The 13,300-nt window shown below is 35.1% G+C and overlaps 2 protein-coding genes across 3 annotated transcripts in view; one reads left to right on the plus strand and one right to left on the minus strand.

Annotated features, from left to right (window-relative positions):
* Nucleotides 1-13,300, minus strand: part of KaiR1D (Kainate-type ionotropic glutamate receptor subunit 1D) — a 105,651-nt gene that overhangs the window by 61,483 nt on the left and 30,868 nt on the right. The gene's annotated exons all lie outside the window — the stretch shown is intronic.
* Nucleotides 5,429-8,421, plus strand: LOC149419749 (uncharacterized). The gene is made up of 6 exons (XM_089637499.1): nucleotides 5,429-5,682; nucleotides 6,263-6,379; nucleotides 6,462-6,623; nucleotides 6,841-7,109; nucleotides 7,633-7,701; nucleotides 8,285-8,421. Exons 1-6 carry the CDS (start codon nucleotides 5,612-5,614, stop codon nucleotides 8,419-8,421), a joined length of 825 nt encoding a protein of 274 aa, XP_089493625.1. The 5' UTR covers nucleotides 5,429-5,611.

Consider the following 13,300-nt stretch of genomic DNA (forward strand, 5'->3'; position numbering starts at 1 on the left):
CCAGCTAGAGAGGTCAAAGTGTCTTCCCAAACCAGGCTCTCTCGACCGATCTGTGGTGAAAATTATTTTTTTAATAATATTTTCAAGGTATGAACAAACTCACTGATATATTACTCCAACTTTTTAAATTCATTCACATTATTTGCATTAATTGTTTTCTTTAGCAATATTCCTTAATCTAAATCGTATCACCATAAAACATTTAATTCTGAGATTAGGTAATCTGACAATATTTCACGATTTTGTCGAAACTTTAGTTCTGATACTAAACATGCATTAAAACGCTCGTACATCATAATATTTATGAAAATGGATAGATGACAAGCGGAAACGCTGAACAAAAAATTACTAGAAGTGTAAAGAAGAATTAGGAACTTGATTGAAAAATTTAAGGGCTTAAAAAAAATTATGTCAATGTTTTGAATGAGTAAGTTTTTTTAATATAATTTTTTTTTTTTTTTTTAAAAGAAAGACAAACATTCCCAGGTTACGAATAACCCAACAATGTTTGAAAATCTCCTACTACCACCACAGAAAACCGAAAATGTTGCTTGTGTTGTGATGGAGGACTTAGCCAGCAGAGGAATCGAACACGCGACGCTCGGGTGAGACCCAAGCGCTATGCCCACTCAACCACTGACCGTAAATAGAATAAATCGTCATTTAAAAACGATTAATCCCATAAGAGACTTAAACGCCTGTGATTGTTTGGCGGGTTTTAAAAAAACTTAGAACCGTAACGTTGCATGGACTCCACTAATTATAAATAAAATCAAAAAATTATTTGTACAGGATTCATTTTTTTAATCTTTGCTTATTGGGATTTGTTGACTTCATACAGACTCATGCTGGAATGGCTTTACTGTTAACCGACAAATCTGAAGTACTTATGATGTCACGCGTACCTCACCAGATTTGGATCGTTTGGGCGTGCTTTGAAATTTTTAAATATTTTATCTAAGAAAACAATATTTTTTATAAAAATAGAATATAATTACTGGTAAAGTTAAAAAATGATAATATATATATATATATTTTTTAAATGATTGGTTTTTCTTAGTAAATAGATATATTGATCCCAAACTTGCTTTTCAGATCATATAGTGGGATTGGAATCATCTTGTTATAAACTTCTTGGATTTGTGATAAGAATAAGCAAACAATTCTCCAAGTCCGAAGCAATGATATCGATGTTCAACTGCCTTATACGATCTAAATTAGGATATTATGCTTCTGCTGTCTGGGTCCCATACCAGCAAAAATACATAAAATTATTAGAACAAATTTAAAAAAAATTCTAAGATATCTTTATATGAGAATGCATAGTGAATACCCACGATTTATGCATCACCGAAATGCACTACGAAAGACTCCAACCTAGGAGAAATGGGACCCTTCAAGTAACAGCTTTTAAAATCATGAACTATTTTATTGACAACCCATACCTCTTGGAATGCTATAAATTGTTTGTACCGAACAACTACCGTCAGTGTCGACGCCACGACTTGCTCTGTATTCCACACGGAAGAACGAACGTTATGGCCCAGCATAGCATGACAAGAGGTATGGTGCTGCTAAATGATACTTCTAGGTTTCTTGACATTTTCAACATTGGCCTTGAAGATTTAAAAAGTCATTTTAGGCAAGAACTCCAAAATATCGGTTATTGTAAAATGTTTCATTTAAAGCTTTTTATATTTCATGTGTATTGTAATAGGATTACATCAATCTGTAATGCACAAAAAATAAATAACTATTTCACTCTTAGACCCCACGATATTACTAATCTGTTACAAAAAGACTTAACCGAACCTAACGAACGAAACCTAACGAACGAAACCTAACGAACGAAACCTGACGAACGAAACCTAACAAACGAAACCTAACAAACGAAACCTAACGAACGAAACCTAACGAACGAAACCTAATGAACGAAACCTAATGAACAAAACCTAACGAACGAAACCTAACGAACAAAACCTAACAAACGAAACCTAACGAACGAAACCTTACGAACGAAACCTAACGAACGAAACCTAACAAACGAAACCTAACGAACGAAACCTTACGAACGAAACCTAACGAACGAAACCTAATGAACGAAACCTAACGAACGAGATCTAACGAATGAACGAGACTTAACGAAAACCCAACCTAATGTTTCTTTGTTTGACAATGAAATGAAATACGGAGTTTAATAATACACTTTTTTTAATAGTAATTATTTATTTATTTAGACGCCGTAAAAGGCTTTTACAATATACATGATTTATGTTTACAGTGGTTCACAGGAGCGAGACAGTATTATGTTAAACAGAATAATTACTGAGAAATTATGTTGAAAATTAAACAAGAATAACATCTGGTATACATAGGTACAATAGCATTTTTATTTTCAATCCGTACAGTAGTTTAGTATTGAGGTTATTGTTACCTTCAATATTGGATTTGGTTGAATTTGCTGAGAACTAAGAGTTAGCTCTATTGAAACAGGGCTGTCAGTAAGACATCTCATAACAATTTTGGGAAAAATTATAGTTTTGATTAAGTATATAAAATTATTAGATAACACTCTTCTGTCTGATATCTGATGTAAGTGCATAGTTTAGGTTCTGTGATAACTTATGAATAGAATGGTATTATGCCTAATAACTTTGATAATTACGACAGAGGTATGTTATTATAGCCTTCTTATAACTATATTCCGTGCAGTTGAATACATCTACTACTTCTGAGAAAGCATTGCCAACTGCATGCAATCTAGGTATAAGCGAGTTTCTAAATGACTCAGTCCTGATATTGTTATTGAAATTAAAAAGAATTTTGGATCGAGTGGTTCTAGTGGGTATATAGAAGGTAATTAGGCTTAATATATCAGGGCTGTCTATAATACCATTGACAATTTTAAAAATAAAAGTCAAATCGGAAATAAGTCTTCTATCTGAGAGTTTAAGTAAGTTTAATTCTTTCATCAAGTGATTGTAACTTATTGATTCTATAGGTAGACCGAGTTTATAGTTAATGTATCTTAGGAATTTATGCTGAATTTTTTCAATAGAGTCGGAGTGGATTTTAAAGTAAGGACACCAAATAGGAGAATTATATTCGATTTGACTTCGAACAAGTGAGGAATATAAGATTTTTAGTGCTGAAATATTTTTAAAGTCTTTGCCATTTCGGAGAATGAAGCCGAGCATTTTTAGTCCTTTGTTGGTGACTGTTTCTACATGTGAAAGAAAGTTAAATTTTGAATCGAAAATAATGCCGAGATCGTTAATTTCACTTACAGAGGCGAGAGAAACATTATTAATTTTGTATTGATAGTTAAGGGGTTGTGCTGTTCTAAAAAATCTTATAATGTGGCATTTACTAATATTGAGATAAAGTTTGTTAGTTTTGCACCAATCTTGAAGTTTATTTAAATTTAATTGAATTTGAATACAGTCATTTATTGTTTTTATAATTTTAAATAGTTTAAGGTCATCGGCAAAAAGGAGCACTTCAACATTTTTATCAAATACAGTAACAATATCGTTTATGAAAAGGAGAAACAGTATTGGGCCTAAATGTGACCCTTGGGGTACACCGCTAGTAGCTATGAATTTGTGTGAAAGGTTAGAATTATTTTTTACTTGTAGATTTCTATTTGTTAAGTAGCTTTTTATCCATTCCAATAGTTTACCCTCAATTCCGATTTGACTATGTTTATTAAGAAGAATTTTATGGTTAACTTTGTCAAACGCTTTTACAAAGTCTGTATATATTGAGTCGACTTGGGTTTTGTTTTCGAGTGAACATGCTATAAAATTTTCATATAAGGAGAGATTTGTTAGTGTGGATCTGCCTGGCATAAATCCATGTTGATTAGTTACAATGATGTTGTTAATATGTATGGAGATTTTATCGAGGATAAGTTTTTCAAACAGTTTGGGGATAGTTGAGAGCATGCAGATGGGTCGGTAATTAGTGACATCATGAATATCGCCTTTTTTAAATACAGGTGTTAGATAGCAATTTTTCCATAGGTCGGGGAAGCATCCAGAATTTAATGATTGGTTAAATATATGACATAGTGGATTGGCTATTATTGATGCACAGTTAATTAGAAAGGCAGGACTAATTTTGTCAGGACCCGCTTTTTTCTTTAAGTCGAGTGTTTTTATTTTGCGTATAACATCAGGAACATTTATATGTAAAGCGGGAATGTGGACCGATTCCTTTGGATGAAAGGGTGGAAGTTGAACATTTGGGATATCATTATCGTAAACATTTTTGAAGAAGTCGGCAAACAAATTAACGATGTCATTAGTATCACTACTACTTTTCCCTTCGAAATACATGTATGTTGGTAGGCTAGGTTTGTTTTTTCTTAGTGAGTTTACATGTGTAAAAAAGTTTTTGGTATTTGAAGGAATAGACTTTTCTGTGTTGAGTATGTATGATTGATATATTTTTTTGGAGAGCTTTTTACAGTCAGTTCTATATTTATGAAATATTTTGTAGTCTGAGATAGAGTTACTCTCTTTGAAATTTTTGTGCCAGATTTTTTTGTTAATTATCAAGTGTTTTAAGTCATTATTAAACCATTTGGGGAACTTAGATGGTTTGAATTGAATTAAGGGAACATATTTTTCAATAGCCGTGTTGATGATGGAGTAAAAAGATTCAAGATTTTGGTTAACATTTGTGTTTTTGTCTAAAAAGGACCAGTCTGTACTTTCTAAGTATTTTGTTATGAGTGGATAATCTGCCCTTGCAAAATTGTATGAATATTTAGGAACACTATTAGAGTAAATGTTTAGGAAGTTGTGAGTAATGGTGATGTTTAAGGGAGGATGGTGGGAATCTTCGGGAAGAAGGGGGTCTATGGATTTACATAATTTTACTGAAGGATCGCTACTAAATGCAAGATCTAGTAAATGGTGATTAGAGTTGTATACGTTATTAATTTGTTTAAGACCTAGGAAATTTGACATATTTATAATTTCACGAGCATTAGCAGATGTATTAAAATGAGTTGTTGAGTTATCGCTATGGGTAATCCAGTCTGTATTGGGAGTATTGTAGTCGCCGATTAGCAGCATTCTAGCTTCCGGATATTTGAGCTTGAGGGCCTCCACATCTTCAATGTGGTTTACGTAAATTTGTGTAATTGATCCGGGAGGAATATAAACACATCCAAGAATGATTTTTCCTAGGTTCGTCTTGAGTGGTAGGAAAATTTTTTCTATATTTTTGTGTTGGCATTTTAGCCTGGATGAAGTTATAGATTTGGTGACTGATATTAATACACCTCCTCCTCTTGATTTGGTGCTGGTGGCGGTACTTCTATCTAAGCGGTAGGTGTTGTGTGAAGTGAAGCCTAGTTCTTCTGTGTTAACCACTGGAACGATTTCGGTCGAAAAATCGACCACTTTTATTTTTCTGCGATTGATATCGGTCCAAAAATGGACCGATTTTTCTACCATTCGTAAAATATTTATTGTAATTATTTAAAACGTTTATATGGCCAGCTACTTGTTTTATCGAATAGCTGATAATATATTCTCTTTGTCTATGAACTTATCCGTTGTCTTTGAAGTGTTATTTAACGAGTTTTCGCGGTTTTTTTATGGCGTCCTGTCAAAAACATAATTATAAATTTTCAACATTCACGAAATTTTGGACTCTTCCTAAAATGCCGTAAGTAATTAATTTATTGGGTTTTTAACGCATAATTATATATCTGTGTAATCATGATTGACTTAACTATCTTTGAAATGCGTTTTTAATTCGTTTGTTTGTATTATATTGTTTTGGTTGAAGTTTTTGTGTAAGATTACGTCAACTGAAGACGTCATCTGTTTTTGATTTACAATAATGTCTTAAATACTGCATTCGCGCATTTGAAATATAGATATTCCATCACAGTGATTCAAAACAAAGAGATATATATAAGTTTTATTTGAATTGGTTCATTATTAATACAGATATTTGGTAACCAATTATATTAAGTCATATGTCAAAAAGTTGACTCTTTTTCACATGTAAAATGGTGTAAAGCCTTCGTCACACAATAAAAATTTAGTAATATAGTTGTATAATTAATTAATTTGTTTACTTTTACCAAATTTGTGCAGTAACAGCTGTCGTCCAGGGAAAGGAATCACTCCACGACCCAATAATTATTTTCAAATTTTATATTAGTGCAATATTTAACAAAATTTAAACATTTTACATTTTACATTACTTGCATTAAGTGTTTTCAATTTAAAATATATAGAGTGGTGCTGACTGCAAGAGGAGGCAGAGGAAGAGGGAGAGGTGGGGTACGAGCTGGTGCCGGACTACCTGCACGTGGACGTCAACGCAGAGCTGCAATTGCAGCCTCGTCTGGAGTGTTAGTATTTTTTAATGTTTTTTTATGTAAGTACTTTTCTGTGGCCGTTGAACTCATCATATATTTGTATTTATTTAAACAGCGACCCTGCTTTGCTACTGGTGCGAGAGGATCGCGTCAAGGCCCTAAAGGCTGTTAGGGCCCTGCCTGCTTCCTTCCGGCTAGAGCTGGAAAGCCGAAAATTCAAGAAGCAGGCGGCGCGCATTTTGCTCCCTACCGCACCTCCAAGAAAAACTAAACAAAAGTAAGTAATCGTATTTAGATGCTTGATACAATATTATTGTTTTTTCCTGACAGCGTTCCACTCTTACAGTGAGAGTTGGTAAGATCAGCGCTCTGTGCATTTGGCACATTCAGTGCATATTTTACAGAGTTCTAATTTTATTGTTTATTTACATACTGTACATACTGTTTCACACGTGAATGAGAACAATTTATATGATTTATGTAAATGTTTTCAGAATTCCATCTCCGGAGAGAACAACGTGTCCCTTTTCACAAGGGACGCCTTCACCGTTGCCACGACCCGTACCACCACCGTGGATGTCCACTCCCGCACAGACCCAATCAACGGCTCCCAATGCACCAATTATGCCTATCCGTGCAGCATCTCCCGAGCCGTTACCTGGGACATCGCGGAGTGGGGAACTCTTCTCTCCGGAGGCCGGCTATCATAGCGAGCTGTGGGTGGACGTGCCATTCTACGAAGAATTGTCGGCGTTTGGGAACGGTGAGTTTATTTTTTGAAATGTCATACCAGGGGCTCAATATAAAATCAATTATCTATATTTTATATTGATATCCCTAGCACAGTTTCACTGTTGGTATATTGGCAGGAAATAAGCATAGTACTTAAAAATTCCACATAACAAACATACAAAATGTATTGTTGTTATGACGTGGATGCAGAGTGAGAAATAAGACATGCCGAACTTCTTTGCGAGGATTACATTTGATTCACCGGCTTCTAAACGGTGTAATACAGCATTTTTTTCTTAAATTGAAAAAACACTTTCGCTTCACGGGACTCATTGTGTCGAGCTTCCTAGTCGAGCTGGGTTTTGTAACCGGACAAATTATCATTAAAATAGGTCGCTTTACGTAGTTGGTCACTTTAAACGGATACGTTTTCCTACTAAAAGCTTTGAAACCTTACTAGAGTTTACATTATCGTCACTTAAAACAGTAGACCGTTAAATGCAAAGTCATTATATCCAAATTCTACTGTAAATTTGTGTTTTCTTTTATTTCAGAGTCAGACATGGGCAGAAACAGTAACGTGGACGAGGCAGCTGTACTAGAAGAGTCTGTACTTGGAAACCGTGAGTTATAAAACTAACTAACTTACCTTCACGCCATTTCGGTAGGCAGAGAGAATGAACCACCATGCAACTCGATCTTGGCACACACACTCTTTTCTTCATTCCATACCTACCTGACTGTGCTATTCTGACTCCTGACATTGCCCGCCTCAAGTATTTGATTAACTTTTTATTTATTTTTTTATATGAATACCTCACAAGAGCCTCAGCTGGAGCCAGTGAGACTATGGCATCCCCAATCGGGGTATGTTGTGAGGCTGAAGGTAGCGGGGAGGGGAAGGAGGTGTGGCTATTCAGAACTGGTCACCAAACACGGCTAAAGCCATTTCAAGCAACGTTTCAATTCTGAATGGGGTCTTACACCAGGGCGATACTATGGGTATCTTCCACTCTGGAACGTGCCGCAAATATAATATATATTATTTTTAATGAATTTTGTGTGAAAATAACACTAATTATTCAAATATAATTTATTTGATTTCATCCCGCGACCATCGTATAAGCGAGTCATAAGCCGTACCAGAGGCAGTGGGTTATCGTAATATAGACACATTAAATTAATTTGGGTTTTCTGTTGTTTCAGAAATGGATATGGACAGATCGAGCGACGAGGATGACGAAGCGAGCGACGTTGACCACGAAGAGAGCGATGAGGATACATGCCACCAATACCTTATCATAATATTATCAACGTTTCACCTAACTCCGCTATGGCCATAGACTTTAGTAGACAAGACCAGGTAGATAGTGAGGCAATGCGTTCGATTCTGCCGCCTGAAGGTTACTCTTTCGATTGGTCTAATGATATCTTACGGGATAAGGGAGACTTTCACAGGCACGCCAAGACCAACTTTCAATACCGACGAAATGGGCAAACCTTTTTTAAAATCTTTGATGCAGATTTCGTTGAACTGATCGCGAGAGAGACCAACAGGTATGCAGATCAATGGATTGCGAAAAAACAATTTAAGCGTCATGCGCGTACCAATAAATGGGCTCCCACGAATAAAGAGGAAATGTATGTATTCTTGGCAATTTTAATGTATCAAGGTATTAGTCCCCTTCCTGTTGAAAAAGACTACTTCTATTCAAAAAAACTCACCGCCATGCCTTATTTCAGCCGAGCCATGGATTATAATCGTTTTCTTCTAATTAAAAAGTTCCTTCACTTCACCAACAATGAAAGTCTTTCTTCTGATGCACCATTATCTGTGCGAAGGTTACAAAAGATTCAGCCCGTCTTGGACCACCTCTCAAATAAGTTTGAGACTTTATACCTGCCCGAGCAAGACATCTCTCTGGATGAATCCTTACTCTGCTATAAAGGCCGTTTGGGATTCGTCCAGATGATCAAAACCAAAGCGGCCAGTGCGGGTATAAAGTCTTACGAGCTTTGTGAGTCTTTTTGAGTTTTTTTCTGTAAAGAGGCTTTTCCAGATCTAGTCACTAAACATAACTAAGCCAATTCAAGCAATGTTCAATTCTGAATGGTAGTCCCTCACCAGAGCGATACTCAGAATCTCACTCTATAGCGAGGCACAATGATATTATTATGTATTGATTTTCTTAAATTATGAATAAACCAATAAACTGAATACATTTTTATTATGACAAAGTGTGTAAACAATGTTTAAATCAATATACTGCTCTTTCATTGTAACCATACAACTGTTATATTGATTTAAAAGGATATTAGGGCTTAATAAATAAATAAATTATTGGTTCCATCAATTATTTTCCCCTCACCCCTTTTTTTCGATACCTTTGCGTTTAGATATAAAATTATCACTATGATTTTATTTGCACTCTACGGTCATACAAAGGTTTGATATATATACAAATTTATCATCATTTTACATATTCCGATTCACTCTATGTAGATTGACCTTAAGGTAGCTGTCAGAAGTGATTTTTCGTCAAATATTGGTGAATTTCATCAACTTTCAAAGTATCCCCCTGAAATATTGGCAATGTTTATATCTATGATATATATCTCATTTTAAGCCTTATTTCCTCGTTTTGCACGTTATATAAAAACATGGTGACAAATCTCCAGTTCTAATTTACAATTATTTAAAAAGTAGCACCATGATTTTGACATCGTGAAATAGGCTCTCTGTATAATTCATCAAATGAATAAAATAAAGCCAACATGGCGACTATGCTTATTAATAATTGTAGACAGTTAATGTATCTTCCTAACGTTATACCAGTTTTTGTGGTAAATTTATTATATAGTATAATACAGTGATTTCAATTTTGACACGTCACGCACTCAAATTTTAAAAAAATTATTTTCTAACCAAACTTTTGAAGAGAGCATAACGTACAAAAAATTATTTTTCTATTACATTCTTGCATTTGTGGTTATCAAACAGGCCATAGAGAACATAAAAACGTAGAAAATATTCTATAAAGATATTTAAAACTGCCACTGGCGGCAATTTCAAATCACAAAAACGCTAATTTCGCGCATTTATAAAGTTTAAGATTTTTTAATAATTTATCTATCAATTCTAAAAATATAGAATAATTATTAAAATATAGGTGAATTCATTGGCTGTATAGCACTACAATCAGTTTTATGTCTCCGTATTAAAATTCGGAGGTTTGATTTTTTTAATGTTGGCGGAAAATATTCAAATTCGTCGCCAAAAAACCGCGAGCAATCGGAGAAAAAAGTTTTTTGACGCGCGATCGTTCGAGTGGTTAAAGGACGGATCCAACCAAGTTTCAGTCAGGAAATATATATGAAAGGGATGGATTGGAATCGATGATCTTAGCTCATTAAGTTTTCAGCGGCAGCCTCTGATATTCTGATAGTAAGCCATGATAGGTTTTAGTTTTTTGAGTTACTATTTACAATAACAGGTTTATTATTTTTGTATTTTATTGTGAGTCCAATCTCACCATCTTTGGTTCTCTGTTCTAGTGTTAAACGTAGCTTGGTGAGATAGTTTCTTTGAGCTGGGGTTTGGTCTGAATAAATTTTAATACCGGGGTATTCGGTTATGTTGTTCTTTTTCTTTAGTATGTCTATGGCTTGGATGGAACTGTCAAGGATGACTTTAAGAGGTCGAGGTTTGTCAGGTTTTGTGATTCCCAGACGAAAAGTTGTTATGTTGGCTCGGGTGATGGATGAGTTAAGAGTTGTTAGTGTGGTTAAGATTCTCGTTGTATCATCAGTATTTTTTTCTATATGGGAACTGGCTGAGCTTTCAGGGAAGTTAAAAATAATTATGTTTTTTGACCGTTTTTTCCTCTCTTCGAGCTCATCGGCAGCTTCACACATTGATACAGTTGATGAGTTTGTGGATTCTTGTGATGAGTTTGAATCTATCAATTTTGAAGAGACCATGTGCTCGTACGACTTGACTTGTCCCACGAGAATTCCAACTTTTACACCTACATCCAACATAGTGCCAGAGAGGTTGGACAGTTTATTGAGTAGTTTGGTCATCTGATCTTTAGTTAGTTTTAAAGCGGGATCCGTTATGTTACTGTATAGAGCACTAATTTCTTCTTTCGCTTTATTGATATAAGAAAGAGCATCTGTGGCACTCATCTTGCAAGTTGGAATTTATAAAATTATTTTAATTTTATTTTATATAATATAGCGGTGACAACCCTGCACTTGAGTTGTCTGTGACAAGTTAGATGGGCAATTCACTTGCACACTTCGATACTCTGAATGTGTATGTCAGTAGTACTTCCTTCTGTATGGCGTTTGTTTGTGTGTGTTTAATGCGCTCTGGTGACAGTTGAGATTTGAGATATTAAGTTATAAATAAAGAGTTACCAGTTAGGCAGCTGCAACTATTATTTCACTGTTTAAGTTTAGATTTTAGTTGAGTTTTTGTAATAAAAATCACTACATAGAGTCCTTAGATTAATGTTTACTGTTAAATTTTGTGGAGCAAAAAAAGTATGTGTTCACTGTGACACTTGGTATTGTTGTATAATAATGTGGTATACACTAGTGAATACAAAAGTGGTGGTCGGGAATGTCCGAGGAACACATGGCACGATCAAGTGAAATAAATACTTGTTTATAGTAACATTATTTACATAATGCACCCAGTTATCAGGTGTATTAGAATTCACATCCTCAAAATTTTATTCCAAACCATCACCTTAAATTTAAATAACTTATATCGGTTTATTTCTTTGGTGGATGAAAGTACAAGTTAATGGAAGTCCATACGAGATAAAATACGAATTGCGGGATTTTCTTCCAAAATCGACGATTTGAAATCGGATCAGTGTGGGAAACTGGAATACGGGTATAGTAATTCTCGTACAAGTAAGAAACCATTCCTTGTCAAATATTACATAGTAATATCTGCTGACGTTTTCGGATTCGAGGAGTTTAAATTACTCACTGGTGCGTTGAAGGATGAGAGTAAGACGATCTTTATTATATTTATGACAAATATTCTTATTTATTTTATTAAAAGAATCTATGAAATCTAAGAAATAAAACATCAAAAATTAAAAAAATCATCATCACTTAGATTAGATCCATTTCCAATTTTAGTGAGAATAGAAGCAAAAAAACCGCACAGAGTTTTGGCGGCCGGGTGGCAACAGCCGACCAGTTTTAGTCCGGACGAATGAAGCGTCGTTCCGTGCAAGAGATACTCTCAGTATCGCTGTTATGTAAGATATTCATTACTCTCCAGTTATGGCTTTAGCCGTATTTGGTGGCAAGATGTGATTAGCCAGGTACTACCCCCACCTTCCTCTGCTCCATCTCCTTCCCATCTCCACTAACTTTTGCCTTACAATATACCCCAATTAGGCCTGGTTCCCACTATGCCGGACCGGCAGATCTGCCAGGCCGGTAAAACTGCCGGAAGGGCTAGTGGCTGTACAATTTATATGTAGCTATTCACATTATCCCGGGTCCGGCATTTTTGCCGAGCCCGGCATTTTTACCGAGCGTTTTGTCACTGCGAAAGTGCCGGTAGAACCACCGGACCGGAGTAATGTGAACGAGTTTGTGCCGGTATCCGACTGTCCCCGCTCGCCGCGCCCGCGCTCCGGGCTCCCCTCTCGTCATCGGCTCGCATTTTTTGAAGAAAGTAGACGTATTCGCCTCGCTCCGCTCGTTTAAATCTTTTTATCAGTATTCAAATGTGAACCTCTATACGGACGTAGGAGATTAAAGCCTTCAGACACTTTTTTTCATAAATCCGTCATTCTATCCAAATATTTCTTTTTTTCATTTTTTTTATACTGTAATTGTTACATTATCTAGCGATTCCGTTCATTCAATTTTTCTATTGACTTGCCTACCAATGGATAATGGACAATATCAGCGGGAACATAACAAGTCAATCGGTTTAATTGTTGGCAGATGAATCATCTAAATGCGTTTAAGATTGACGATTGATTTTATTCATTAATGTCATTCATTTACATATATATCCAGCTAACAATAAAAAACGCCCTAATATAATAGAACTTCCTTCTTCTTCTGGCGTTAGTAAGATTAGATTGTTAATATTAATTTTAGTTGTAAGTTGCTAAATATGTAAATACTCGTATATATGTCGTTAATATAGTAGTTATAGGCTTTAGTCGTAAGTCACTAGAT

This window comes from Hesperophylax consimilis, chromosome 11, assembly GCF_061612785.1.
Source record: "Hesperophylax consimilis isolate HC1 chromosome 11, BYU_Hcon_1.0, whole genome shotgun sequence".
Lineage (NCBI taxonomy): Eukaryota > Metazoa > Arthropoda > Insecta > Trichoptera > Limnephilidae > Hesperophylax > Hesperophylax consimilis.

Excerpts from the sequence above, each read along its gene's own strand:
- LOC149419749 (XM_089637499.1), top strand. The coding sequence starts at position 5,612 with ATGGCGTCCTGTCAAAAACATAATTATAAATTTTCAACATTCACGAAA. Across the intron at positions 6,624-6,840 it reads CCAAGAAAAACTAAACAAAA|AATTCCATCTCCGGAGAGAA; the intron begins GTAAGTAATCGT and ends AAATGTTTTCAG. Across the intron at positions 7,702-8,284 it reads AGAGTCTGTACTTGGAAACC|AAATGGATATGGACAGATCG; the intron begins GTGAGTTATAAA and ends CTGTTGTTTCAG.